Source organism: Peromyscus maniculatus, chromosome 22, assembly GCF_049852395.1.
Source record: "Peromyscus maniculatus bairdii isolate BWxNUB_F1_BW_parent chromosome 22, HU_Pman_BW_mat_3.1, whole genome shotgun sequence".
NCBI classification, from domain to species: domain Eukaryota; kingdom Metazoa; phylum Chordata; class Mammalia; order Rodentia; family Cricetidae; genus Peromyscus; species Peromyscus maniculatus.
This window is the reverse complement of record NC_134873.1, coordinates 3,969,312-3,996,432: the sequence shown is the minus strand read 5'-3', so window position 1 is coordinate 3,996,432 and position 27,121 is coordinate 3,969,312. Positions and strand designations below refer to the sequence as shown.

The 27,121-nt window shown below is 63.9% G+C and overlaps 2 protein-coding genes across 8 annotated transcripts; one reads left to right on the top strand and one right to left on the bottom strand.

Annotated features, from left to right (window-relative positions):
- Positions 1-947: 947 nt before the first annotated feature.
- Positions 948-24,352, top strand: Apc2 (APC regulator of Wnt signaling pathway 2). 6 transcript variants are annotated; one of them, XM_042267140.2, is made up of 15 exons: positions 948-1,053; positions 7,087-7,245; positions 7,368-7,458; positions 7,545-7,725; positions 9,369-9,477; positions 9,587-9,700; positions 9,882-9,959; positions 10,105-10,203; positions 10,692-11,079; positions 11,844-11,939; positions 12,289-12,428; positions 12,575-12,652; positions 12,792-12,908; positions 13,345-13,559; positions 17,113-24,352. In XM_042267140.2, the coding sequence occupies exons 1-15, from the start codon at positions 1,000-1,002 to the stop codon at positions 22,148-22,150; spliced, it is 6,957 nt and encodes a 2,318-aa protein (XP_042123074.1). In that variant the 5' UTR covers positions 948-999; the 3' UTR covers positions 22,151-24,352. The 6 variants fall into 6 exon arrangements, with proteins under 6 accessions (XP_042123074.1, XP_015852406.1, XP_015852407.1 ...); XM_015996920.3 differs by having other exon boundaries at positions 9,584-9,700; XM_015996921.3 differs by lacking the exon at positions 948-1,053 and adding an exon at positions 3,817-4,133 and having other exon boundaries at positions 9,584-9,700.
- Positions 24,307-26,757, bottom strand: C22H19orf25 (chromosome 22 C19orf25 homolog). Of its 2 annotated transcripts, none has more exons than XM_042267227.2 (2): positions 26,053-26,757; positions 24,307-25,682 (listed from the first exon to the last, which is right to left on the bottom strand). In XM_042267227.2, the coding sequence occupies exons 1-2, from the start codon at positions 26,312-26,314 to the stop codon at positions 25,483-25,485; spliced, it is 462 nt and encodes a 153-aa protein (XP_042123161.1). In that variant the 5' UTR covers positions 26,315-26,757; the 3' UTR covers positions 24,307-25,482. The 2 variants fall into 2 exon arrangements, with proteins under 2 accessions (XP_042123161.1, XP_006978249.1); XM_006978187.4 differs by having other exon boundaries at positions 26,185-26,448.
- Positions 26,758-27,121: the final 364 nt, after the last annotated feature.

Below are 27,121 nucleotides of genomic sequence, written 5' to 3'. Positions count from 1 at the left end.
CCTCCCACTGCGCAGACTCCGTCGGCCTTCCCGACTCAGTTCAGTGGATCTGTGCTGCCCCCGCCAGCTCCGTCCTCAGTCACCCGGGTCGCCTGCTACCACACGGTTCAGTGCTCAGCGTTCCGCCTCGGTTACATCGCCCGCGCCCGCAGCCCTGCCTCAGTCTCCCAAGTCGACTACCATGTCTATTATGTATACAATATTCTGTCTGCATATACACCTGCAGGTCAGAAGAGGGCGCCAGATCTCATCACAGATGGATGTGAGCCACCATGTGGGTGCTGGGAATTGAACTCAGGACCTCTGGAAGAGCAGCCAGTGCTCTTAACCTCTGAGCCATCTCTCCAGACCTAACCACCATGTCTTGACTTTTTTTTGGTTTTTCTGAGACGGTTTCTATGTATCCCTGGTTGTCCTGGATCTCGCTCTGTAGCCCAGGCTGGCTTCGAACTCACAGATCTCCCGCCTCTGTTCCAGAGCGTGGGGATCAAAGGTGTGCACCACCAGCCGGCACCGTGACCCGGGGTCTGGACCAGTTTAGCCGCCGCGCAGGGCCGGGCACGCAGGGTGTCCCGTGGTGACAGCGTCCCCACCCAGCCGCCCCTCCGCGCCCTCCCCACAGCCGGGCTGGCACCCACCCGGCAAACGTTTGTTGAGTGACTGGTGAATCCCGGGCCTTAGCCAGTGTGCGCGCCCGGGCCCTGTCGCAGCCACAGGGTGGCGCCTCTGCCCCACACCAGGTTCCTCCAGGGCCCTCCCGGTGGGAGCCCTCGGACCGTTCCCCCCTCTCGGGGTCCCCAGGCCCGTCAGAGATGCGCGTTGTCGCTGTGCCCAAGGGGGTCCTCGTCTTATGCTGCCATCCTCGGAGTCTCGGGTCACCCCTCCCCAGAGTGGCAACCCCTCCCCGCCTGTGCGCAGGCGCAGTACTCCCGGCCCCCCCCCCCGCCTCCATCCCTGCGGCCGAGGGCGGGGCCCGCGCTGTCCAGCGGCCGCGGCTCCATGGGGCTCTTGGGGCTGCTGAGCCTCCTGCACTCGGCCTTCTTCGGGGAGCAGGTAGGGCGCGGGGGTCCTGGTCGGGGGCGGGGGTCGGGAACCACCCGGTGGGGTCCTGGCTGTGGGGACCGCGGCCCGGGCACAGCGCGAGGACGCCCCGGCTGGAGCAGGCCGGCTGATGGGTCGGGGGTCTTCACAGTTGCTCTGGAGACCGTTGCCAAGGAAACCGCCTGGGCACGTGCTTGGGGCCGGACCCCCCTCCCGAGTGCTGCAGCGACCCCTCCCCCGTCCTGCGCAGGCGCAGGCCTTCCTCCGGGCGCATCCCTCCGCCGGAGACCCTCACTCTCCTCCTACCCCCTTCCCTCTAGAGGCCGGCGGTTGGGGGACCGGGGCGCTGCAGCCGGGGTGCACCGAGCTCGGGGTCCAGGCAGCGCAGAATGCGCCGCCCGACCACGCCCTGCACCTTGCTAGGCCTCAGTTTCCCTGTGGACACTCCGGAGCTCGGGCCCACCGACTCAGTGTCCACTAACTGTGACATTCCTGAGGTTGCAGTTCCGCCATGAAAGGGGAAACTGAGGCTGCGGCACAACTAAGCTGCCCAAGGTCACATGACTGAGCCAAAGAAGAGCTTATGTGCGCGGGGGGGGGGGGTCTCGGGAGGGGCTGCGCCTTCTGCACGCTCCCCTCTGGGGAAACTGAGGTCCATCAGTGTGCTCCATCGCCTGCTGTTTCCTCCCAGTTAGGGCTGTGTCACCCCGCACACAGCCGTGCAGAGGATGGGCAGCCGGTGGCCATGCAGCGGCCTCCGGGCCCCTCCACACCCAGGGGAGCCCACTTGGGCGTGTGGGCTGGCGGGACGCCAAGAGGTCAGCGGGAAGCCGTCAGACTCAGGAGGTCCAGGGACCCCTGCGGTGTCACACATGGAGGTCCCAGGGTGCATTGCGCCCCCTGGGAAGCCTGGAGTACCCCGGAGCTGAGCCCAGTGCGGGAGGTGCAGGGTCTCCCCCCGCACTTGAAGGTCAGGCCTCGGGTACTTGGTGACTGGGGGCGGGGTTGGGTTCCAGAGGCTCTTAGGACCTCAGAGTGCCTGGTGACATGAGGCTCAAGTCTGTGTGCCGCTCCCCCAGCAGGCAGAGGACAGGAGTGAGGAGATGCTCCAGGCTGGGGCTGAGGGCATCCTGCCTGGGGTCCTCATAGCCTTCCGAGGAGAGGAGAGGAGAGAGGAGGAGGCCCGGCCTCCCCAGAGGCCTGGCTGGGGCTCAGGTGTGAACCGAAGCAGTGTGTTTCCTAGCCCCAGCCTCAGTTTCTCCCCCCCCCCCCCCCCCGCCCCCCAGCAGCCCTTGCCTGAGAGGACCTGGCAAACTGTGGTGTTCTGGACAAAACGGAGTAGAGAGGATTATTCTGTAAGGACGGCCAGCCAAGCTGGCCACCAAGGTCACCCAGGGAGGTGGCGGCAGAACTGAGCCAAAGGCTCTCTCTGTGCCTGCGGCCCCAGCTCCAGCCAGCCCCGCTCGCTCAAGTCTGAGCCGACCTATGAGGACCGCCCCAGACGTCCCGGCCTTGATGGCCTGCTCTGGCTGAACCCCACAGACCCCCGTCCAGAGCTGCACCGGACACCTGCCATGCCAGGAGCAAGTCCCGCTCGTGTGCCGGGCACAGTCCCCTCCTGGCCCTTAAGCTGACCGGTGCACCGCCCCGCTTCACCCCTTTTATTGTTGAGACAAGGTCTCACCTTAGCACAGGCTAGCCTCAGAGGCCATGTAATCCTCCTGCCTCGGCCTCAGTCCTGGGATGACAGATGTGAAGAACAGCCTCCCCATCTCCAGCAAGAGCCTCTCGGCCACTTCCTTCCCAGCAGCGGGGACAGCTGTGTCCCCCTCTGGATGCCACGTTCAGCCAGCTGGAGGCAGTGGCAGGTCCCTGATGAGCCTTGGGCGGAAGCCTTAGGGTCCCTGGTGCCCTTGATTGTCACTACCTCGAAATACTGGGGGGTGAGGGGTTCCTCTGGCTGGCCTGGTATCTCCTGTGATTCCTTCACAGCCACAGAGGGCAGGAGTTCCGTGGTTTTTCTGGGTCCCCATATGGGGAAATACCACAGCGGGCCGCATCGCCACCTCTCGGCACTGACAACCTTTGTCCCGTGAGTGGGGCCGGCAGCCGGAGGAGCTGCTCAGAATCTGTAGAGCTGGGCTGTGTGCGTGTGCGCGCTCACACAGGACGCAGGTGCAGGGAGTCGCTGGAGGTGTGGGATCCCCTGGAACCGGAGTTCCAGGCAGTGGTGAGCCACCAGACCTGGATGGTGGGAACTGAACTGTGTTCGCAGGAAGAGCAACATGCACGGTTAGCTGCTGAGCCATCTCTCCAGCCCCAGGCTGTGCAGGGTTAACGCCCAAGGGCATCGAGGAGTCAGAGATGGAGAGAGACTGAGGGAGAGAGAAACAGGGACAGAGAGACGGGAGAGGAACTGCCACCGGAAATGACAGGCCCTGAGGCTCTGCCAGGTGGAGGGGTGGTGGAGAGAGGTGGAGTTGCCAATCTTTCCCCAGAGTGCCTGCGCATCTCCCACCCCTCCAAGTCGCGGGTCACCGAGTGCTTCAGGGTGCTCCGGCTTTGCTTGTCCCCAGCCGCTGCTGTCTTGACCCCTCCACACCTCGCCCGTGGGTTCAGTGGTCCCCTCCCGCAGGGTTCTGCTGCAATATTTATCAATTTGATACGTTGCATGGGGTTTTGGTTTCTCGGCGCCCCTTCTCCGTTGGTAAGGGGTTCACCAATCCCAGTGCCCCCACCCCATCAGCCCCCTGAGCCCCAGAGGAAGCCCGACGCCCGGCGGTCAGCCCGGATCCCCGCCCCGGGTTGCTATTGGCTGTTGCCATGGCACCAGCTCGTCTTCCCGCGCCGCCATTGGCCCAAGCGCCTGCATCCCGCATCCCGCATCCTCCCCCGCTCGCTTGCGGTGGTCTCGCCCAGCGCCAGGAGCGGCAGCGCCACCTGGCCAGGCCGGGACCGGGCTTTGTCCCTCCGGAACACCCCCTTTTCCCGTGCCGCTGAGACCCCAGGAGACCTGGACACCCCAGGTCTGGGTTGCAGGCCTAGCCGAGAGGAGGAAGGAGGCCCTGGCCTCACAGCTAGCCCAGATGCAAGTAAGCGTGCGTCTTCCCCTGGGCGGAGGGCAGAGGCGCGCCCTGCCGCGCCCTGTCAGTACGGACTCAAACGCAGAACAGGAGCTGAGGGGAAACTGAGTCTGGATGAGGAAGGCATCTGAGTCGCTACACACACGCGCACACTCACACACACTCACGGGCGCCAACACCCAGATCCTTAGGAGATGATACATAAGGGGTGGAGGAGAGTCGGAGAGCAGGATGCTGTGCGTCCCCGGGAGTGGCTGTGTGTCTCTGGTCTGTTTCTTTTCCTCTCTGTAAAGGGGTTGGGATGCCAGGAATTCAGAGATGCGATCCCCGCGCCCCTCCCTCCCTCCACACCCGTGTCTCCCCCTTCTGAATGACTCTCAGTAGACCCAAATCCAGTTACTGCGGTTTCACCTGCCAAGGGCCCTCTTGATGGAGTCTCGGGGTTAGAGGCAGGCCGGGGGCGCTGTCTGTGGGGTTATGTAGGGTGTGGGGCCACAGGAGTCAGGGGAGGTGCGCGTGGAGCGGGGTCAGGTTCGTCCTGAGGGCACTGGGGAGCCGTGGGAAGTGTCTGAGCCCCGCAAGGATGGAATCCAACCGTGAGCTTCCCAATCCCCTACAGGGGAGTGTGTCTTCAGTACATAGCGGGCCGGGGGAGGCCGATAGCAGAGGCCTGGTGAGAGGGGTATAGAGGCCTCGGGGTGAGGCTGGGATGGATCCAGAGGCCAGCTTGAAGGGCTGGTAGCTCTGTGGAGTCGGCTACATTGAGGGAACCATCAAGGGTGGGCCACAAACGCCCAAATGGGTGGGCGTGGCGGGCTGTGTTCCTGGAGCCCCATCTTCTCCTCCGGGCTGGACACAGCATGGTGCCTTCCGCTCCAACCTGGGGTCAGATTAGATAAGAGCCTTGCTCCTTTGGTGGAATTAGCGTCAAGGTGAAGCCACTTCTGCCTTGGGACCTCCCACCATCCCTTGGGGGCATCCAGGGGCTGATCCTCCCCACTCTTCAGATGAAGGCACACAGGCACAGACAGGGCACAGGTCTGTCTTGTTTGTTTTTAGTGTTTGATCTTTTGAGACAGAGTCTTATGTAGCCCAGGCTAGCTATGAACTCAATATGTAGCCTAAGCTAGCCTTGAATCCTGTTTTTTTTTTTTTTTGTTTTGTTTTGTTTGTTTGTTTGAGACATGGTTTCTCTGTGTAGCCCTGGCTGTCCTGGAACTTGCTCTGTAGACCAGGCTGGACTGGAACTCACAGAGATCCACCTGCCTCTGCCTCCTGAGGGCTGAGATGAAAGGCGTGCGCCACCACCGCCCAGCTAGCCTTGAATTCTTCTTCTTCTTCTTCTTCTTCTTCTTCTTCTTCTTCTTCTTCTTCTTCTTCTTCTTCTTCTTCTTCTTCTTTCCAAGACGGAGTTTCTTTGTGTAGTTTTGGTGCCTTTCCTGGATCTCGCTGTGTAGCCCAGGCTGGCCTCGAACTCACAGAGATCCGCCTGGCTTTGCCTCCTGAGTGCTGGGATTAAAGGCGTGCGCCACCACCACCCAGCCTGACCTTGAATTCTTGATCCTCCTGCCTCCTCCTCAGTGTTGGGATGGCAGGTATGCGCCGCCATGCCCAGCTACCTACCTGGACTGCTGAGTACCCCCACAGTAAGGGTCCAGGTTCTGGTTACACCTGTCTTCCTCCCCTCTGGCTCCCCCACCCCCAGCCCTGGACCTCAGTTTCTCTCTCCTGGGAATAACTGAGATTTAGATCTGTTTTAGGAAGAAGTCAGAAGTCAGAAGGCATGGCTGGGCCCCAGCAGGTCCTCCAGGCAGGGTGGGATGGCGGGAGACGGAGGCCCTCAGACATTCACTGGTTCCCTCCACCCATGCCCTGGGTGACATCAGAGGAGGAGGAAAGAAAGAGCTTCCGATTGTGTGTGTCCGGTGTGTGGGGAGGCAGAGGGCAGGTGGCCTAGGCAGGGTGGGGGTGTGGTTGATTTGGGATGGAGCCTCGAGGCTGGCAAGGAGAGGGGGGCTCCCGAGGAGGAGGAGGAGGAGGAGGAGGAGGAGGCGGCAGAAGGGACGGGATGCTATTGGTGCGTCTCAGACAAAGGCGAGGGAGGGGGCTCTCGCGGATGGACGGGAACAAAGACGGAGGGGATTGTGGGGGGCTCAGGATGGCTGTGGAGGGACAGCCGCGCTGAGGGAGGGGGCACCGGCCAGCTGGACAGAGGGAGGAGGCTGGACCCGAGGGAAAAGCCGGGCAGGAGCACAAAGAGCTGGGCTGTGACCCAGCTGAGGGGAACATGGACAGAGCCACGGGGGCCCTTTCGTGAATGGAGGGAGGTGGGGCTTCGGGGGGGTCCCGGGCCAGGACTCTAAGCCTTGGGGCGACCTCGGTGAGTTTGGATCCCCCCCCCCCCCCGTCTCCTGCCCATAGCTTCCCTAGCCAGGGCTCCTTGGTCTTCAGTGTTCTGGGCGAGCTAATGACCCATCCTCGCCGGGCGGTATGCCAGCCTGGGCAATCTGTGCTTTGGTGGGGGATCGGTCCCATCTGTCTGTCTGTCTGTCTCTCTGTCAGCTGCTCCTGTGTCAGTCTGTGAGCCTGGTAGCCTCCAGGTGGCCCATCCACCTGCTGACTTGGCCTGGCAGGGTGACAGACGTCCGTGCGCCCCCTTTGTCTGGCTGTCAGTACAGGTGTCCACGAGTCTGTCTGTCTGTCCACCCATCAGTTAGCCTTGTATGCCCCAAGTAGCCCTCTAAGGGCTTCCAGCTTCATTTCCCCTCTGTCGCTATGTCTGTCTGTCTCCAAATGCTGGCTCCTGGGTGACTGGTTCACACCAGACAGCCATTCCGGCCCAGCACACACACCCGAGCTGGGTGAGAGGCGTGGAGCTGGGTGAGAGGCGTGGGCTCGTCCCCGGCCTTTCTGAAGGGGCCCCGGGGACCAGCTCTCGTTCTTGTGACCCCCTTGGCCCCAGGCACTGCAGGAGTTGAAGATGGCCAGCTCCATGGCTTCATACGAGCAGCTGGTGAGGCAGGTGGAGGCCTTGAAGGCCGAGAACACACACTTACGGCAGGAGCTGAGGGATAACTCCAGCCACCTCTCCAAGCTGGAGACAGAGACTTCGGGCATGAAGGTGACGTCTGCGTGGCCGGCCTGGGTCAAAGGCACTGATGCCTTGGGAGGGCTGAGAGAGGGGACCCGCAGCAGCCTGGGTAGCCGTGATGGCCACAGCTCTGTTCCCTACCATGCCCGCAGGAGGTTCTGAAACACCTTCAGGGCAAGCTGGAGCAGGAGGCGCGGGTCCTGGTGTCCTCCGGGCAGACCGAAGTGTTAGAGCAGCTGAAAGGTGAGTGACCTCGGGACTGCCCCACGGCCAGCGGGGACACAGCGGGAGCAGTCGCTGACCCTCACCCGTGACCCCCCTCTCTCCAGCTCTTCAGACTGACATCAGCAGCCTCTACAACCTAAAGTTCCAGCCCCCGGCCCTGGGCCCGGAGCCTGCCGCCCGGACCCCAGAGGGAAGCCCAGTGCATGGCTCTGGCCCGTCCAAGGACAGTTTCGGGGAGCTGAGCCGGGCCACCATCCGCCTGCTGGAAGAACTGGACCAGGAGCGGTGAGAGGGCGTGGGAGGGCCCCCGGGAGCCTCTGCCCCGTGATTGGCTCGCGAGCGTGTGGCCCCGCCCCCTCGCCAGTCACACCCCCCTGCGGGCTCTTCCCTGTGGGGCTGACCCCAGCTGGAGGACAGAGGACTTGGGGACATTCCCTGCGAGGGGAAAGGCCTGGGAGATGGTCCCCGCGCCCCTGAGTCGGAGACATACAGGCGTCTCCAGGGACAGAGCCGAATCCAAAGTCAGGGCTCAGATCAGGCCTAACGCCAGAGATCCTCAAGGGGGCCTTTGTTGATGGAAGGACTGAAGCCCAAAAATTCTGGGCCCGGGGCCAGTGGAGGGAGGGGGCAGCGCTGGAGACCCAGCTCAGCCCGCCTGCGTTGCATGAGGTCAGTCAGATGGGCAGTCGGCTCTGCTGAGACTTCCCTGCCTCAGACTTCTGCCCCATGAAATGGGATCGCGCTCTGTTGGTTGCCTTTTTTTTTTTTCTTGTTGGCTCCCCCACATTTATTTCTTTGGGGAGCACCATGGCATGTGTGTGGTAGTCAGGGGACGCCAGGAGATCCGCAGGGGCAGACTTGGGTGGCCAGGCTTGGTGACAAACGTCTTACCCACCTGGTTAACTCGACAGACTCTTTAAATAAACATTTTAAAGAAAGGGGTCTTAGCATATAGTCCAGGCTGGTTACGACCCCTCGGGCTCAGCCTCCTCAGTGCTGGGTGACTTCCGGGGGGCCTGACAGCTGGTGGACTGGAGAAGGTGAGCGGATGCTGGTGGCCTTCCTAGAATCACCTTTTCTTTCTTTCTTTCTTTCCTTTTTATCTATCTGTCTATCTATCTATCATCCATCCATCTATCATCCATCCATCTATCTTCTATCTATCCATCCATCATCTATCATCTATCTATCTATCTATCTATCTATCTATCTATCTATCTATCCATCCATCCATCCATCCATCCATCCATCCATCCATCCATCGATGGAGACAGGGGCTCTCTGTAGTCCTGGCTGTCCCAGAACTCACTCTGTAGCCCAGGCTGGCCTTGATCTCACAGAGATACGCCTGCCCCGGCCTCCCGAGTGCTGGAATTAAAGGTGTGTGCACCACGCCTGGTTTATTTTATCTACTTTAAGAGGAGGCTGTCAGGCGGCCCCTCAGCCCCTCAGCTTTGCCTTGTAGCCAAGACTGATCAACATCCCTGACCCTCCCAAAGTGCTGGGATGGCACGCACACAATCCCATAGCGTCGCTGGTTTAAAAATTTTCACATTGCAAATTCATTTACTTGTGTGCTTGAGTGTGTGTAGGTCAGAAGGCAACCCGCACAAGTCCCTTTCCTACCGTGCGGGTTCTGGGGATGGAACTCCGGGGTCACCAGACTTGGCCGCAAGTGCGTTTCCCTGCTGAGCCGCCTCCCTGAACCCTTGTTTTGAGACAGGGTTACACTTTGTGGTCAAGGCTGACCTCAAACTCGGCTATTCTCCTGCATCAGCCTCCCACGGGATTGCTATTTTCCCCTTCCAATTAGCTTCCCCCCCCCGGGACTCATTTCCTTCCAGTGCCCACCTCACAGCTGGGAGCAAGGGTGGGGGGGGTCTCTGCGAACGCCGCCTATAAGGACGCCCCCCGCACCCCTCCCCCAGATGCTTCCTACTGAGCGAGATCGAGAAAGAGGAGAAGGAGAAGCTCTGGTATTACTCTCAGCTGCAGGGCCTGTCCAAGCGCTTGGATGAGTTGCCACACGTGGACACGGTGAGCTCCCGGGGCGCACCTAGAGAGTATGGGGGGCGGGAACGGGCTGTGTGTGGCAGGGAGGCCGTCCCGGCCGCGCCTCACCGCAGCCCGTGCCCCCTCCCAGCAGTTCTCGATGCAGATGGATCTGATCCGGCAGCAGCTGGAGTTCGAGGCCCAGCACATCCGCTCGCTGATGGAGGAGCGCTTCGGCACCTCGGACGAGATGGTGCAGCGCGCGCAGGTGCGGGGTGCACAGGCGGGCGTCAGGGAGAGGAGGGCGGGCTGAATGGGAGGAGTCAACGGCCAAGCCGAGAATTGGGGGTGGAGTCAGAGGTGGGAGGAGTCAAGGCGGGGAGGAGGAGTCAGTCGGGGGCGGGGTCAGCCGAGCAAGCGTGCTCGCCTGACCTTTCTCTGGTCTCCAGATCCGCGCTTCGCGCCTGGAGCAGATTGACAAGGAGCTGTTGGAGGCCCAGGACCGGGTGCAGCAGACGGAGCCCCAGGTACCAGGACAAGCAGAGCCGGGGCCGAAGGGGTGGTGACAGATTTCCGTCAACCCAGCGACGATCCCCTGCCCCGTGCCCAGGAAGGGTCTGCAGCCCGTGGGCCGTGCAGACTGAGCCCCCAAGCCTCATGCTCTCCCTGCAGGCTCTGCTGGCTGTGAAGCCCGTGGCAGTGGAGGAGGAGCAGGAGCCGGAGGTTCCCACGAACCCTGAGGATGGCACCCCTCAGCCCGGCAACAGCAAGGTGAGAAGGGGGAGGCCGAGGATGGGCCGCCAGTGACGGAGGGTGAGGGTCCCCAGGCAGCCCGGATGGATGGAGAGGCAGGCGCCCTGGACAGAGGCTCCCTGCGAGGCGAGAGGTCTTTGTCCCGAGACGGAGTCCCGCCGTGGAGCCCCGGCTGGCCTGGAGCTCTGCGGAGACGAGGCCGGTCGCAAACTCAAATACCCGCCTGCCTCTGCCCCCTGCTTGCTGGGGCTCAAGTGCCCGACTTAGTGTGGGCGCCCAGGGCGGCCGTCGTGCTTGGTGTACGGAGGAGGCCAGAGGACAGCTCGCGCAAGCGTCGGCTCTTCTTCCGTCACGTGGGTCGCCAGTCCCATGGCCAGTGCCTCTACCTACTGAGCCATCTTACCGCCCACCGGCCACTTCCTGAAGGGCATCGCCATCCAGCGGTGCAGCTCAGTCCCCACGCCGCCCTGCGTCCGTCCTGTCGCTCACCCCGTGTCCCCCTGCAGGTGGAGGTGGTCTTCTGGCTCCTGTCCATGCTGGCAACGCGCGACCAGGAGGATACGGCGCGCACGCTGCTGGCCATGTCCAGCTCTCCCGAGAGCTGCGTAGCCATGCGCCGCTCGGGCTGTCTGCCGCTGTTGCTCCAGATCCTTCACGGCGCCGAGGCCGGGGCTGGGGGCCGTGCGGGGGCCCCTGGAGCCCCTGGGGCCAAAGACGCACGCATGCGCGCCAACGCGGCCCTGCACAACATCGTTTTCTCCCAGCCGGATCAGGGCCTGGCGCGCAAGGAGATGCGTGTGCTGCACGTGCTGGAGCAGATCCGCGCCTACTGTGAGACCTGCTGGGACTGGCTGCAGGCACGCGACGGCGGGACCGAGGCGGGGGCAGGAGGTGGTGAGTGTGAAGCACCCGCGCAGCATGCGTAGCCCTGGGGCGCACAGCCTCAGAGCCCCGCACCTTCTCAGCCCTGTCTGCTGAGCCTGGGGACTAAGATAGTGGAGCAGAGGAACGCACAAGACTCCACCCTGACCACGCCCTCAGTCCCTCCCTGGGGATTCTGGGCGGGGCTCCACCCTAACCACGCCCCCAGTCCCTCCCTGGGGATTCTGGGCGGGGCTACACCCTGACCACGCCCCCAGCCCCTCACTGGGGATTCTAGGCGGGGCTCCACCCTGACCACGCCCCCAGCCCTCACTGGGGATTCTAGGCGGGGCTCCACCCCGACCACGCCCCCAGCCCTCACTGGGGATTCTGGGCGGGGCTCCACCCCGACCACGCCCCCAGCCCCCTCACTGGGGGTTCTGGGCGGGGCTCCACCCTGACCACGCCCCTAGCCCCCTCTCTGGGGATTCTGGGCGGGGCTCCACCCTGACCACGCCCCCAGCCCTCCTTTTCTTCCAAGCCTCACTAACTTATCCCTGCTGGGCTTGAATTTGTGACCCCCGTGCCTTAGCCTGTGGGCGCTGAAGTCGCAGGCCTGTGCCACCAGCGTGGCAGCAGGGTTCCCTGACCGGTTTCTGCAGCAGCAGCAGCAGCTCCTCTGTGGCATGCCACAGAATCTGAAGCAGTAGAGACATCATGGGGCGAGGAAAGGGGAACCTGGGTGTCCCCGGGGGGGGGGGTCACTACAGGAACTCTAACCTCACCCCTGCCCGCAGCCCCTGTTCCCATCGAGCCTCAGATCTGCCAGGCGACCTGTGCCGTGATGAAGCTGTCCTTTGACGAGGAATACCGTCGGGCTATGAACGAACTAGGTGAGCTCCCCCGCCCTCCCTCACGGTCCTTCCCGGGCCTTCCACCTCCAGATGCCGAGGTGCAGAGGACGGGTCGGCAGTGCGTATGGGGGACCACATCGGAACAGGGAAGGAAGCAGGTGGCGGCGGCGCCCGCCTTTAATCCCAGCCCTCGGGAGGCAGAGGCAGGCGGATCTCTGTGAGTTCGAGGCCAGCCTGGGCTACAGAGTGAGATCCAGGACAGCCAGGGCTACACAGAGAAGACCTGTCTCGAAAAATCAAGCCAAAGAACTGGGAAAGTGTGTACGCATATGATGAGAGACTGGGCTAGCCTGCCCCTCGTCACCCGCCTCCCTTCCCGCTCATGCAGGGGGGCTGCAGGCTGTGGCTGAGCTGCTGCAAGTGGACTATGAGATGCACAAAATGACGCGGGACCCGCTCAACCTTGCCCTGCGCCGATACGCCGGCATGACCCTCACCAACCTCACCTTTGGAGATGTTGCCAACAAGGTTCCCGGGGGTGGGGCGATGGGTGGGGCTTGGGCACGGCCCTGAGGCTTGCGTCACCCCGCCCCAGCCTGGGTGGGGTCCCGAGAGGCAGGGAGTCCCCTCTTCTCACTGCCGTGATGGCAGCTGCTCCGTGTCCATCCCCACAGGCCACCCTGTGTGCCCGCCGAGGCTGCATGGAGGCCATCGTGGCCCAGCTGGCCTCCGAGAGCGAGGAGCTGCATCAGGTACCGGGCCGGGCCGGGGCGGGCGCGGAGGACTCCCACGTGGGAGGACTCCCATGAGTACCACCCCAGGGTCGCCGGGTCGGGGGTGGATGCCTTTGGGCCCCGGGCCCACTGTGGCTGCCCCTCCTGCCACGGCCAGGTCGTGTCCAGTATCCTGCGGAATCTGTCGTGGCGTGCGGACATCAGCAGCAAGAAGGTGCTGAGGGAAGTGGGCAGCATGACGGCCCTCATGGAGTGCGTGCTGCGGGCCTCCAAGGTGAACGGGCGCTGGGACTGGAGAGGGCACAGGGAGTCACCATGAGTGGGGAGACGCTGGGGCCGGGGATGAGTGCTCCGCCCTGACCACGCCCCCACCCCTCACTGGGGATTCTAGGCGGGGCTCCACCCTGACCACGCCCCCACCCCTCACTGGGGATTCTAGGCGGGGTTCCACCCTGACCACGCCCCCAGCCCCTCACTTGGGGGTTCTAGGCGGGGCTCCACCACAGAGCTACTTTTGTAGCTTTTTTTTAGACATATTATATTACAGATATTCCAGGCTGCCCTGGAACTTGCCATCCTCCTGCCTCAACCTCCGGAGTGCAGAATGACAGGCCTGTGCCACCAGGCTGGGCTGCTGATCTGGTGGGAAATCTCTGTGGCTACCTGTGTGGCCACCGCCCCTGGTGCTGACGTCCTTCTCTACCGTCCAGGAGTCCACCCTGAAGAGCGTGCTCAGTGCTCTGTGGAACCTGTCTGCACACAGCACCGAGAACAAGGCGGCCATCTGCCAGGTCGATGGTGCGCTGGGTTTCCTGGTGAGCACACTCACCTATCGCTGCCAAGGCAACTCCCTGGCGGTCATCGAGAGCGGGGGTGGGATCCTGCGCAACGTGTCAAGCCTCGTCGCCACCCGAGAGGACTACAGGTCAGCCTTCGCTGGGATTTGCCCGGCTGTGCCGCGGGCCGGGGCGGGGCAGGGCCGAGATGGCAGCTCCTGCCTCCCGAGTAGCAAGAGGTTTTCCCAGATGTCACACACCCCGTCTTGGGGCTCCATTGCCGTGAAAGACACCGCGGGAGGGTTTATTTGACCTACAGCTCTGATCACTGTCCATCCTTGAGGGAAGCCAGGGCAGGATCTCAGGGCAGGAGCAGAGGCAGGGACATGGAGGGTGCTGCCTATGGCATGCAGCACCACCAGCCCAGGGGTGGACCTCAGCTGTGGTCCTCCTCAGGATGGCTGGGGTCCTCCCGCATCAGTGTTCATCTAGAAAATGCCTCACAGTCTTCCCCACAGGCCAATCTGATGCGGGCTGTGTCTAGGTTTGTATCCAGTTGACCAAAGTAGATACACAAGAAAGTTACGTGGGAGGCCGGGCAGTGGTGGCCACGCCTTTAGTCCCAGCACCAGAGACGCAGAGGCAGGAGGATCTGTGAGTTCAAGGCCAGCCTGAGCTATAGCACTAGTTCCAGGAAAACCAAAAGAGGGGAAAAAAGGTGTGTGGGGGATACTTATTCTAGATTGCTGCCCCCCTCACCGAGACAGGGTTTCTCGATGCAGCCCTGGCTCTCCTGGATCTCACTCTGTAGACCAGGCTGGCCTCGAACTCACAGAGATCCGCCTGGCTCTGCCTCCCGAGGGCTGGGACTAAAGGCGTGCGCCACCACCCAGCCCTAGACTGCTTAAGTTAAAAAGGTATTGTTGGTGCTGGATAAATAACTCAGGGTTAGACCACTGGCTGCTCCTGCAGAGGACCTGAGTTCCCAGCTCCCACATGGAGGCTCACAAACATTGTAACTCCAGTTCCAGGGAATCCTGTGCCCTCTTCTTGCCTCTGTGGGCGCCAGGCACATGTGGTACACAGACACACAGGCAAAACACTTGTACACGTAGAGTAAAACAAACCATGTTGTTAAATAATGTTCATGATAAGGTGGACGTGGCAAGGCATGCTTCTCAAGCCAGCACCCGGGAAGCACAGGCACTCTGCAAGTTTCAGTCAGCCAGGGCTATCAAGTGAGGTCTTCTAAAACGAAAAAGAGAGAGAGAGAGAGAGAGAGAGAGAGAGAGAGAGAGAGAGAGAGAGAGAAGGAAGGGAGAGGGGGAGAGAGAGGGGGAGGGAGGGAGAAGGAAGGAAGGAAGGAAGGAAGGAAGGAAGGAAGGAAGGAAGGAAGGAAGGAAGGAGAGAGAAAGGGCCCGTGGGTGGGTGGGGTACTGGTTGCTTCGCAGTAACTGCTCTTACTGAGAACCTGGGTTTAGTTCCCAGCATCAGGTTGGGCCGCTCACAACCACCTGTAACTGCAGTTCCAGGGCCCTCTGGCATTGGTGGGGACTGTACACACGTGGTGCACAGACGTACATACAACCAGAACACACTTACACATGCGATAAAATAATTAGCCAGGTGGCGGCGGTGGCGCCCGCCTTTAATCCCAGCACTTGGGAGGCAGAGACAGACAGATCTCTGTGAGTTCAAGGCCAGCCTGGTCTACAGAGTGAGTTCCAGGACAGCCAGGGCTGCACAGAGAAACCCTGTCTCAAACATCAAAGATAAATGAATAAATAAAAGAAAAATTAAGCTTTAAAAACAAACATGCTAAATAAATAGCCCAGGAGTGGTGGTACAGGGCACACTAGACCCTGGCACAGGGAGCCAATGCAAGGCCAGCGTCGGCTAGCAATTGGCGTCCTCTGGGCCTTCCTCAAAACAAAACCCAAACAACTGCAGCTCATCATGCAGCTCGGGGTGGGTACGCTTATGCTATAGCTATTTCATTTTTTCTCAGATTCAAACCTAGGGTTGGACATGCGCCGAATCTAATGGTTCTATTCTGCTGGTGGGCGTGACAAGCGGGGGTGTGGCTAAGTCTTGGTGTAACCAGCAAGCGGGGAGTAACTAGGCTGTGCTGGCAATAGATGTAGACATGGCTGGGGGGGGGGAATGGGCATGGCTGGGGCACAGCAGGCCAGGTAGGCGTGGGCGTGGACAGCGGGCCAGGTGGGCGTGGACAGCAGGCCGGGTGGGCGTGGACAGCAGGCCGGGTGGGCGTGGACAGCAGGCAGGGTGGGCGTGGACAGCAGGCCGGGTGGGCGTGGACAGCAGGCAGGGTGGGCGTGGACAGCAGGCCGGGTGGGCGTGGACAGCAGTCAGGGTGGGCGTGGACAGCAGGCCGGGTGGGCGTGGACAGCAGTCAGGGTGGGCGTGGACAGCAGTCAGGGTGGGCGTGGGCATGGACAGCAGGCCAGGTAGCCGTGGGCATGGACAGTAGGCCGGGTGGGCATGGACAGCAGGCCGGGTGGGCGTGGGCATGGACAGCAGGCTGGGTGGGCGTGGACAGCGGGCCGGGTGGGCATGGACAGCAGGCTGGGTGGGCGTGGGCATGGACAGCAGGCTGGGTGGGCGTGGACAGCGGGCCGGGTGGGCGTGGGCATGGACAGCAGGCTGGGTGGGCGTGGACAGCGGGCTGGGTGGGCGTGAGCATGGACAGCAGGCTGGGTGGGCGTGGACAGCGGGCCGGGTGGGCGTGGGCATGGACAGCAGGCCGGGTGGGCGTGGACAGCAGGCCGGGTAGCCGTGGGCATGGACAGCAGGCTGGGTGGGCGTGGGCATGGACAGCAGGCTGGGTGGGCGTGGGCATGGACAGCAGGCTGGGTGGGCGTGGGCATGGACAGCAGGCGGGGTGGGCGTGGACAGCGGGCCGGGTGGGCGTGGGCATGGACAGCAGGCTGGGTGGGCGTGGACAGCGGGCTGGGTGGGCGTGAGCATGGACAGCAGGCTGGGTGGGCGTGGACAGCGGGCCGGGTGGGCGTGGGCATGGACAGCAGGCCGGGTGGGCGTGGACAGCAGGCCGGGTAGCCGTGGGCATGGACAGCAGGCTGGGTGGGCGTGGGCATGGACAGCAGGCTGGGTGGGCGTGGGCATGGACAGCAGGCTGGGTGGGCGTGGGCATGGACAGCAGGCTGGGTGGGCGTGGGCATGGACAGCAGGCTGGGTGGGCGTGGGCATGGACAGCAGGCTGGGTGGGCGTGGGCAGCAGGCTGGGTGGGCGTGGACAGCGGGCCGGGTGGGCGTGGGCATGGACAGCAGGCTGGGTGGGCGTGGACAGCGGGCCGGGTGGGCGTGGACAGCAGGCTGGGTGGGCGTGGACAGCAAGGCAGAATTGGGATCGGCTTCATCACAGGTAGGGGTGGACCTGGCTTGGCTAAGGCTCAGCAAGGTGGAAGTGGGTGTAGTGGAGCTGGGAGTGTGGGTGGCCAGGGGTGGGCATGGCCGAGCCAAGGCCGTCGCGAGGCCAGGGCCATGGCAGAGCAAGGTGAGCGGGGCTGAGCTGGGGCTGTGCCAGGACCGTGGGGTGGAGCTCTCCTGTCGTGGGTGTGGCTTGGATTGCAGCCTGGCCTGGTGGGCCGTGTGGTGTGGATGGTGGGCTCCGCAGGGCTGGGGTCTCCAGGCCCACCTTCCTTTTGCTCTGGGTCCCCCCAGGCAGGTGCTCCGTGACCACAACTGCCTGCAAACGCTGCTGCAGCACCTCACGTCCCACAGCCTGACCATCGTGAGCAATGCCTGCGGCACCCTCTGGAACCTGTCGGCCCGCAGCCCCCGGGACCAGGAACTGCTGTGGGACCTGGGGGCCGTGGGCATGCTGCGCAACCTCGTCCACTCCAAACACAAGATGATCGCCATGGGTAGTGCGGCGGCCCTGCGGAACCTGCTGGCCCACCGACCTGCCAAGTACCAGGCAGCGGCCACGGCCATCTCCCCGGGCACCTGCGTGCCCAGCCTGTACGTCCGGAAGCAGAGGGCTCTGGAAGCTGAGTTGGACACCCGGCGCCTGGCGCATGCGCTCGGCCACCTGGAGAAGCAGGGCCTGCCGGAGGCAGAGAGCACTTCAAAGAAGCCCCTGCCGCCCCTCCGCCACCTCGACGGGCTGGTGCAGGACTACGCCTCCGACTCGGGCTGTTTTGACGACGATGATGCACCGTCCCTGGCTGCTGCAGCCACCACAGCTGAGCCTGCCAGCCCGGCTGTACTCTCTATGTTCCTTGGCGGTCCCTTCCTGCAGGGCCAGGCACTGGCCCGCACCCAGCCTGCCCGCCAGGGTGGCCTAGAACCCGAGAAGGAGGCTGGCGGGGAGGCAGCTGTGGCTGCCAAAGCTAAAGCCAAGCTGGCGCTGGCGGTCGCTCGGATCGACCGGCTGGTGGAGGACATCTCTGCCCTGCACACCTCCTCAGATGACAGCTTCAGCCTCAGCTCGGGGGACCCCGGGCAGGAGGCACCGAGGGAGGGTCGTGCCCAGTCCTGCTCTCCCTGCCGGGGCACCGAGGGTGGGCGGCGTGAGGCCGGCAGCCGGGCGCACCCTCTGCTGAGGGTCAAGGCGGCCCACACCAGCCTCTCTAACGACAGCCTGAACAGCGGTAGCACGAGTGACGGTTACTGCCCCCGGGAGCACATGCAGCCCTGCCCCCTGGCTGCGCTGGCAGAGCACCGCGATGACCCTCTGCGCGGGCAGACTCGGCCCAGCCGGCTGGACCTGGACCTGCCCAGCCGGGCTGAACTGCCTGCCCGGGACGCGGCGGCCGCCGATGCCCGCGTGCGGACCATCAAGCTGTCCCCAACCTATCAGCACGTGCCACTGCTCGATGGTGCCACTGGGGTGGGTGCCAGACCCCTCGCCGGACCCGGAGCCTCCCCAGGGGCTCGGAAACAGGCGTGGGTACCTGCAGATAGCCTGAGCAAAGTCCCCGAGAAACTGGTGTCCTCCCCAATGCCTGCCGCCAGCAGGGTGCTGCAGAAACTGGTGGCCCAAGATGGGCCGATGTCCCTCTCCCGGTGCAGCTCACTGTCCTCTCTGTCTTCCGCGGGCCATGCTGGCCCCAGCCAGGCTGAGAACCTCGACGACGACAGCGATTCATCCCTGGAGGGGCTGGAGGAGGCTGGCCCGGGTGAGGCGGAGCTGGACGGGGCGTGGCGAGCACCTGGGTCCACCTCTTTGCCCGTGTCCATCCCAGCCCCCCACCGGGGCCGCAGTAGAGGCCTTGGGGTGGAGGATGCAACTCCGTCCAGTTCATCCGAGAACTGCATCCAGGAGACGCCCTTGGTGCTGAGCCGCTGTAGTTCTGTGAGCTCCCTGGGCAGCTTCGAGAGCCGCTCCATCGCCAGCTCCATCCCCAGTGACCCGTGCAGTGGGCTGGGCAGTGGCACAGTGAGTCCCAGTGAGCTGCCCGACAGCCCCGGGCAGACGATGCCCCCGAGCCGCAGCAAGACGCCGCCCGCGCCCCCCGGCCAGCCTGAGACCAGCCAGTTCAGCCTGCAGTGGGAGAGCTACGTGAAGCGCTTCCTAGACATCGCAGATTGTCGGGAGCGGTGCCAGCCGCCCTCGGAGCTGGACGCGGGCAGCGTGCGGTTCACGGTGGAGAAGCCGGATGAGAACTTCTCCTGCGCCTCCAGCCTCAGCGCGCTGGCCCTGCACGAGCTGTACGTCCAGCAGGATGTGGAGCTGCGCCTGAGGCCCCCAGCCTGCCCAGACCGCGCAGGCGCAGGCGGCGGCGGCGGGGGACACCGTCGGAGGGATGAGGCCGCCGGCCGCCTGGAGGCCCCAGCGCCGGCTGGTTCCAGGGCTCGGTCAGCAGCTGATAAGGAACTGGAGGTGCTGCGTGAATGTCTGGGGGCAGCCATGCCCGCCCGGCTCCGCAAGGTGGTCTCTGCGTTGGTGCCTGGCCGCCGGGCACTGCCGGTGCCGGTGTACATGTTAGTGCCCGCCCCGGCTCCCGACGACGACGACTCTGGCACCGACTCCGCAGAGGGCACACCCGTCAACTTCTCCAGTGCGGCATCGCTCAGTGACGAGACCTTACAGGGACCCTCCAGGGACAAGCCGGGAGGGCCCGGAGAGAGGCAGAAACCCACAGGCCGAGCTGCCCCTGCCAGGCAGACCCGTGGGCACCGACCCAAGGCGGCGGGCGCTGGTAAGAGTACAGAGCAGACCCGGGGGGCCGGTAGGAACCGGGCAGGACTGGAATTACCCCTTAGCCGGCCCCAGAGTGCTCGATCCAACAGGGATGGCGCGAGCCAGACCCGGCCGCGAGGGGACGGCGCTCTGCAGTCTCTGTGCCTCACAACTCCCACCGAGGAGGCCGTGTATTGCTTCTACGACTCTGAGGAGGAGCCGCCAGCCACGGCACCACCACCCCGGCTGCCCTCTGCCATCCCGCGGGCTCTTAAGCGAGAGAAACCCACAGGAAGGAAGGAGATCCCATCCAGGGCGTCGCAGACGGCCACGCCCCCCGTGAGGGCCCAGCCCAGACTGATCGTGGATGAGACCCCTCCCTGCTATTCTTCGGCTAGCTCCCTGAGCGAGCCCGAGGCCCCTGAACAGCCGGCCAGCCACCCCCGAGGCCGGGAGCAGGCAAGCACCAAGGGCCCGGGCCCAGGCAGGAAGCAGGACAGCTCCCCAAGCCCGAGGGCAGAGGAGGAACTACTGCAGAGGTGTATCAGCTTAGCTCTGCCCCGGCGCCGGACCCAGGTTCCTGGATCTCGGCGTCGCAAGACCAGAGCTGCCCGGGCCGACACGCGGCCCACGGAAGTACCCCGGAAATGCCGCGAGGAGGTGCCTGGCTCTGATCCAGCCTCCGACTTAGACAGCGTTGAGTGGCAGGCCATCCAGGAGGGCGCGAACTCCATCGTCACGTGGCTGCACCAGGCGGCAGCCAAGGCCAGCCTGGAGGCGTCTTCTGAGTCCGAGTCCCTCTTGTCTCTGGTGTCCGGGCTCTCAGCAGGCTCCACCACACAGCCCTCCAAACCCAGGAAAGCCCGGAAGCCTGGGGCTGAGGCTGGGGGTGTCTGGCGCCCAGAGAAACGGGGTGCAGCTTCCACCAAGATCAGTGGGAGTCCACGGTTCCCTAGTGGCCCCGAGAAGGCAAAGGGTGCCCAGAAAACGGTGGCAGGCGAGCCAGCCATGCTCCGGGGACGGACGGTGATCTACACAGCCAGCCCAGCCTCCCGGGCTCAGTCCAGAGGAGTTTCTGGCACTTGTACCACACCTAAGAAGCCGGGGACGTCTGGTACTACTCAGCCAGAAACCGCCACCAAAACCCCCAGCCCTGGGCAACAGCGTTCACGGAGCCTCCACCGGCCAGGGAAGATCTCGGAGCTAGCCGCCTTCAGTCATCCGCCCAGGAGCGCCACCCCGCCAGCCCGCCTCGCCAAGACTCCATCCTCAAGCTCCTCACAGACTTCGCCAGCGTCCCAGCCCCTGCCCAGGAGGTCCCCTCTGGCCACGCCGACTGCAGGGCCTCTGCCTGGCCCTGGGGGGTCCCCAGTGCCCAAGTCACCGGCCAGGGCCCTTCTGGCTAAGCAACACAAGACGCAGAAGTCACCTGTGCGGATCCCGTTCATGCAAAGGCCAGCCAAGAGAGGGCCACCCGCCCTGGCCAGGCCGTCCCCAGAGTCCGGACCCAGGGGCAGAGCTGGGACTGAGGCGGCCGCGGGGGTGCGTGGTGGCCGCCTGGGCCTGGTGCGTATGGCATCCGCCCGCTCCAGCGGCAGTGAGTCCTCGGACCGCTCAGGCTTCCGCAGGCAGCTGACCTTCATCAAGGAATCCCCGGGGCTCCTTCGGCGCCGCAGGTCCGAGCTGTCCTCCGCCGACTCCACGGCCTCCACCTCCCAGGCCGCCTCGCCCCACCGCGGCCGGCCAGCACTCCCGGCTGTCTTCCTCTGCTCCTCTCGCTGCGATGAGCTGCGAGCGTCCCCGCGGCAGCCCCTGACGCCACAGAGGTCCCCACAGAGGTCCCCACAGGCCAAGCCAGGTCCTGCCCCACGCGCGCCCAGGCGCACGAGCTCCGAGAGCCCCTCCCGCCTGCCTGTGCGGGCGCCCCCCGGGCGGCCCGAGACAGTCAAGCGGTATGCGTCCCTGCCGCACATCAGCGTTGCACGCAGGCCAGAGAGCGGCGTCTCGGTGCCCGCCACCCATGCCAACACCGCTCGCCGGGGGAGTGACGGGGAGGCCAGGCCGCTGCCCAGGGTGGCTGCGCCGGGTACCACCTGGCGTCGGATCAAAGACGAAGACGTCCCCCACATCCTGCGTAGCACCCTGCCGGCCACTGCCCTGCCTCTCAGGGGTCCATCACCCGAGGACAGCCCCGCGGGGACTCCACAACGCAAGACCAGTGACGCAGTGGTACAGACAGAGGACGTGGCCACCTCTAAGACCAACTCCAGCACGTCACCCAGCCTGGAGAGCAGGGATCCCCCACAGGCCCCGGCCAGCGGCCCCGCTGGTCCTCTGGGCAGCGATGTGGATGGGCCAGGCCTCACCAAGCCGCCTGCCTCTGCGCCCTTCCCCCACGAGGGCCTGAGTGTCGTCGTGGGGGGCTTTCCCACCAGCAGGCATGGCTCCCCCAGCAGGGCCGCGCGGGTTCCTCCCTTCAACTACGTACCCAGCCCCATGGCGGTGGCCACAGCTGCCAGCGACTCTGCAGTGGAGAAGGCCCCTGTCACCTCCCCAGCCAGCCTCCTGGAGTAGTGGGTGCAGGCCAGCCTTCTGGAACGTTCTCTCTGCCCTGTGGCCCAGTCTGGCTGCCCTGGGGGCTTGCTCTCCAGACGCCCCGAGCAGGCACATCACATCTGTGCCCTCGGAGCTCCTGCTCAGCTCACACCTCCACACCTCAGGGCCAGCCCTCGCTTCTCCGCCTGGGGCTCAGGGGACCGGCTGTGGACGGGCCCCAGGGCGCACACAGCGCCAGTTCCCGAGTTTGGCCTGGGAAGGGGACGGAGAGCCAAGCTCTGAGGGACACTGTAGGTCCGGGGAGGACCTGCCCTGGGCTGCCCCCAGTGGGAGGGTGGGCACACTCTCCAGGGAGGTGACTGAGCTTGCCTCCGAGGTGGGGACAGGCTGTGGGGAGGGCGGGGAGGCCGAGGCAGCTGGGGCTGCCTCAGCCCTGCACCAGAAGCCTGCAATTAGTGCCGGGCTAATTGGTTAATGAGGATTCTGCCAGGCGTCGCCTTCTCAGAGGCAGCTGAGGAGCGCTGTGTGAACGCTGCTCACAGCATTCATCATGGCCGCTGAGAGATCGGCAGGGGTGAACGGTCCCCTCAGCGCAGATTCTGGGGAGCCGCTGACCCCATGTCCCTTCACTGTCCCATAGGAGGGGCTGTAGTTCAGGGGACAGGCTGGCTGCCAGCTGGACAGGCTCTAGGGGCCGAGGAAGGGCGAGCAGGCCTAGGCATCCCCGGGGAGGCGGCCCGGGACCAGCACCGCGGGAGGAGGAGGCAGGTCCGTCTGTGGGAGTCTGGTCCTTCCCAGTATACTGCGTCCATGCAGCGGGAGGTGTCAGGATGTGAGATCCTCCGGCTCACCCACGGCCTGGAGTCAGTGTGGGGGGCCTGGGGCTGCCATGGAGGGCAGGTCAAGACCCAAGGTAGGGGGCAGGCCTTCGAGGACCGGGGTCTTGGGTCTCAGCTCAGTGTGTCTTCCTGCAGAGAGAGCCAACGACCTCTCTCTTGTGGGACCCCGGCTGCTCTCTGCAAGGGGACTGTAACCACGTCCACCTGCAGCAGTCGTTCCCAGGGGACACTGTCCCTTGAGCTGGCCTCAAGGCCCTGCTCTGAGAGGAGGGAGGTGGCTTTGAGAACAAGGTGGGAGACCCCGGAAAGGCCTGCAGACGCTGCTGCCCCTCCCCACCAGTCCTTTTTATGGCAGGGGAGCCCGCAGATCCACGATCGCCCTCATGCGTGGGCATGCTCACAACCAGGGGTCACCTCCAGGGCTGGCCCTACAGTGATGCCCGACTTCACCCAGCTCCCGACATCCACCCAGTGCTTTGACATCCCACAGCGGGAACACCGGGTACCACCCGCTCCATCCCAGGACCTCGCCTGCTGCACAGGAATCTGGCAGAGTGCCAAGGGCACGCAGGCCTGAGGGAGATAAGAAAGCAAGGTGGCTCTGGGACCCCGGCTCACATCCACCACGGACCCCTGGATGCCCCCTCCACGCGGTGGGGACGTGGCGGTGGACAGATGTCCAGCTGGGGCTGGAGAGGTGAACCTCATCTTCTGCAGACTGAACCTGTAAACCACGCACTGTGAGACCCCAGGTGGCACGTTGTGCTGCTCTGTGCCTCAGTTTCCCCACGTGGGCCGTGGGAGGACTGAGTGCAGCAGCAGCAGCAGCAGGTCTGGACCGTGGCACCAGCACAGAAGGGCCATCACTCTTAGCCGCCTCCCCCTGCCCTCAGCCTTGGGCCCAGCAGCCACGTTTGCCTTCTCCACCCCACAGTGGGGTTCACAAGCCGCAGAGTAACATCCAGGCCAGGGTGGGTAAGAGCTGGCATGGGACAGCGGCTTCCGGGGTAACCAGAGCCAGGGCTCAGCCTGCCTCTGGAGTGTCCTCAGAGACGGAAGAGGAGGGTCCGCTGTCCGCCAGGCTGGCAATGGCTACGGGCGCCCCGGGCTGGAGACCAGTGGTCCCCTGCAGACTAACCACTGGGTGCCTGAACAGGGCGGCACGCCCACCCGTTACCTCACCTCCCGACCCATCTGTGGCACCGTCTTGCTCATACCTGGTTGGTCTGTCCCCTGCCGCCGCCCTATCTCTGTCCCGTCCGTCCTACAGGGTGAACTTTTCTGTACATACTGACCCCCCAGCCCCATGTAGACACACCCAGCGGGACACCCGGCTTCTGGTTCTTGTTCACATCTTTAATAAAATCAGTCGCTGAGTCGCTCTGGGGCTGCCCAAGGCTCTCATCTTCAACATGGGCTCTGGAGTGGGGAGGTTGTTCCAGAACCTTCTACTGGAGATACAGTCCAACCCCACAAGGCGCTGGTGCACAGACCTGAGCCCCCTGCCGACTGGTCACTGCACCGGGTCCACACATGCTAAAGCCAAGGCTGATTCAGGGTCAGCCGAGCCACACCTGGCCATTTGCTCTAGGACACCAGCCACCGGCCACCCAGAATAAATATCTCTCTGTGACTCCTAGGAATGGGGAACGGCAGGAATAAGGTGGCCACAAGCCAAGGCCATTTCTGACATAGTCCCAGCCAGCTTGGGATGTGAGAAGTCACGTGGGGTGGCCGACCCCTAAGGCGCGAAGGGGCTGGCATGGACTTGGGCCCAGTGATCCAGTGTCCAACTGCGGGGAGGTTTGAGCTCTAGAATCAAACTCCAATGTTCCAGAAACAAAGCCTGCCCACCCTAGAGCGGTGGAGCTTCAGCAAGAAGGTCAACCGAACCCCAGGTCCACATGGGCGTCTTATGGGTGCCCAGCTGAGCTTGCATGCTGCAGGGACCTGCAGAGATCCCTGTACTGTCCCCGCTTTGGGCCCTTCCAGTACCCGTGGACTTCCCAGAGCGAAAACCCCCTTGCTGTGTTCCTCCAGCCCTGGGGAGATGGGACCAGGAGCAGGTAAGGCCGCCGCAGCCAGGCTCCAGGAAGGGGGCTGTCCGTCTATCTTCTCAACGGAGGTGACGCTGACATACAGGTCCTAACCTGCTGGGGATGGAGACCCTGGCTGCCCAGGGCGGCATGGGGCAGGAGGTGGGACCAGGGCACAGCGGCTGAGGGCTGGTCCCTGTGGGGCAGGCTGGCTCTGAGCCCGACCTCCAGCCAAGTCCTAGATGCAATCCGGGCCGGTGCCCCCATGAACGAGGAGGTGGCCACGTCCCTGATCCACCCCGAATTAGAGGCCACCAAGGATGGAAGAGGGAACCAAGACCCAAAGCCTGCCGAGTGAGGCACTGGGAGCCCCCCCCCCCAGTCCAGTGCTGGGGCAGCCGATGTTGACCCAGAGCCTCCGGTGGTCAGCCAGATGCCTGGCCTTGGACAGAGCGCCGCAGCGGTAGCCTCGGCTCTAGGAGGTGGCTGAGGTCACCTGGCTAACATCCTCTTCAAGCCTCTGCCCAGCCTGCCGAAGGTCCTCGAACTTCTGCCTCAGCCTGTCCCCCGCCTGCCGCAGCCTCTCGTTCATGGCCACGTAGGCTCGGCTCTGTTGGTAGATCTGCTCGTACCTGGCCTCAGGGTCCTCGGTCCGTGGGGAGGGATCCGGGGGGTCTGGAGAGGAGAAACAGCGTCACCACCCACAGGCCAGCAAGCCTTCCCTTCACACCCAGAGGTCACACAGTGCGCTGGAGGCTGCACGAGACCTAAGTCCTAGAAGACGGTCACAGTCACAGGCCTGAAAACCCCCAGCATCCGGGGGTCGCTGGGAGGGCCCCTCCCGCCACCCGGCCTTGCTGTCCCACCCAGAAACGCCCGGTTTCCTGGATTCTGGGGCAGGACTCGCAGAAAACGGCCCCAGATCTCCAGGCAGGAGCCCCTGGCACGGGCTTCTTCCTCTTTCCCTTTGAGACCAGATCTTGAGCTCACGGCTCCCCTCCCTCCTTCCCGGACCCCTGGGTTGGTTTGAGTCCCACAAGCTCACCGGCCCCCCGCTTTGCTTTGCGTGACCCCACTTGACGGAGTCGGGAGGGCCGGCGACAGATCCGTCCCCGGGGGCCGGCGCCAGGGCTGCCCGACTCCCGCAGGCTGGACCCGGGGCTCCGCACCCTCCTACCTTCCGGCGCCAGGGCGGTGAAAACGGGGTCGTGGGCGGGCGCCCTGCGCACGTCCTCCAGGATCTGCTCCACCGTGGGAGGCGCGGGGCGCGTGGGCAGCACCACGCGTCTCTTGCCCTTGGCGCTCATCCCCGGTCCCCGACTCGCCTTCCCTCCTGCCGGGGCCTCACAGTCGGCCTCAAACTCGGCCTGTTTGCCCCCCAAAACCCTACAGCCTATCTCGGGTCCAAGAATCTGTGCGGCCGCCACCACTTCCGCTTCCTGTTTGAGGGCCGCCCTGGTCTTGCACTTCCGGTCCGCTCCAGCTCCGCTCCTCGCGAAACTCCTCCCCCGTCTTAAAGAGCCCTCGTCCTAGACGTTCCCGGGTGCCTTTCAAGGGTCTCCGCCTCCCTGACCAAGAGTGGTGAGCGTGAGTTCGAGTTCCCCTGGCTGGGCAGCAACTGGGAGCCAGGTCCGCAGTGGGCGCTCAGAATGCTGTAATAATAACAATGCTGGACGGTGCCTGTCCACAGGGAAACACGGTCGGGAGCCTGGTTTCCTTGTCCTGGTGGGGGGCAGCACTCAGAGGCAGAGGCAGGCGGATCTCTGTGCGTCCCACGCCAGCCTGGGCTGCAGAATGAGACCCAGGGCAGCCTGGGCTACACAGAGAATCTCAAAAAACCACCAACAACTGTCAGGGACAAGGACAGAATCTCTAGTTAGTGGAAAAATACAGACCCCCATAAGACAGGGAACTAGATCATCTTACAGTCAGGTTGCCTAGCAACAGGACATGGAGTCAGAGCCCTTGACCCTCTCACCCTGTAAACATCCTATACACACATCCTGTTAGCTTGCCCCACCTTATGCAGATGACAGCTTCTTGCTCCCCCCACCCTGCGGAACTATATAAACCTTTCTGGAAGAGAAATAAAGCTGCACCTTGATCAGAATCTA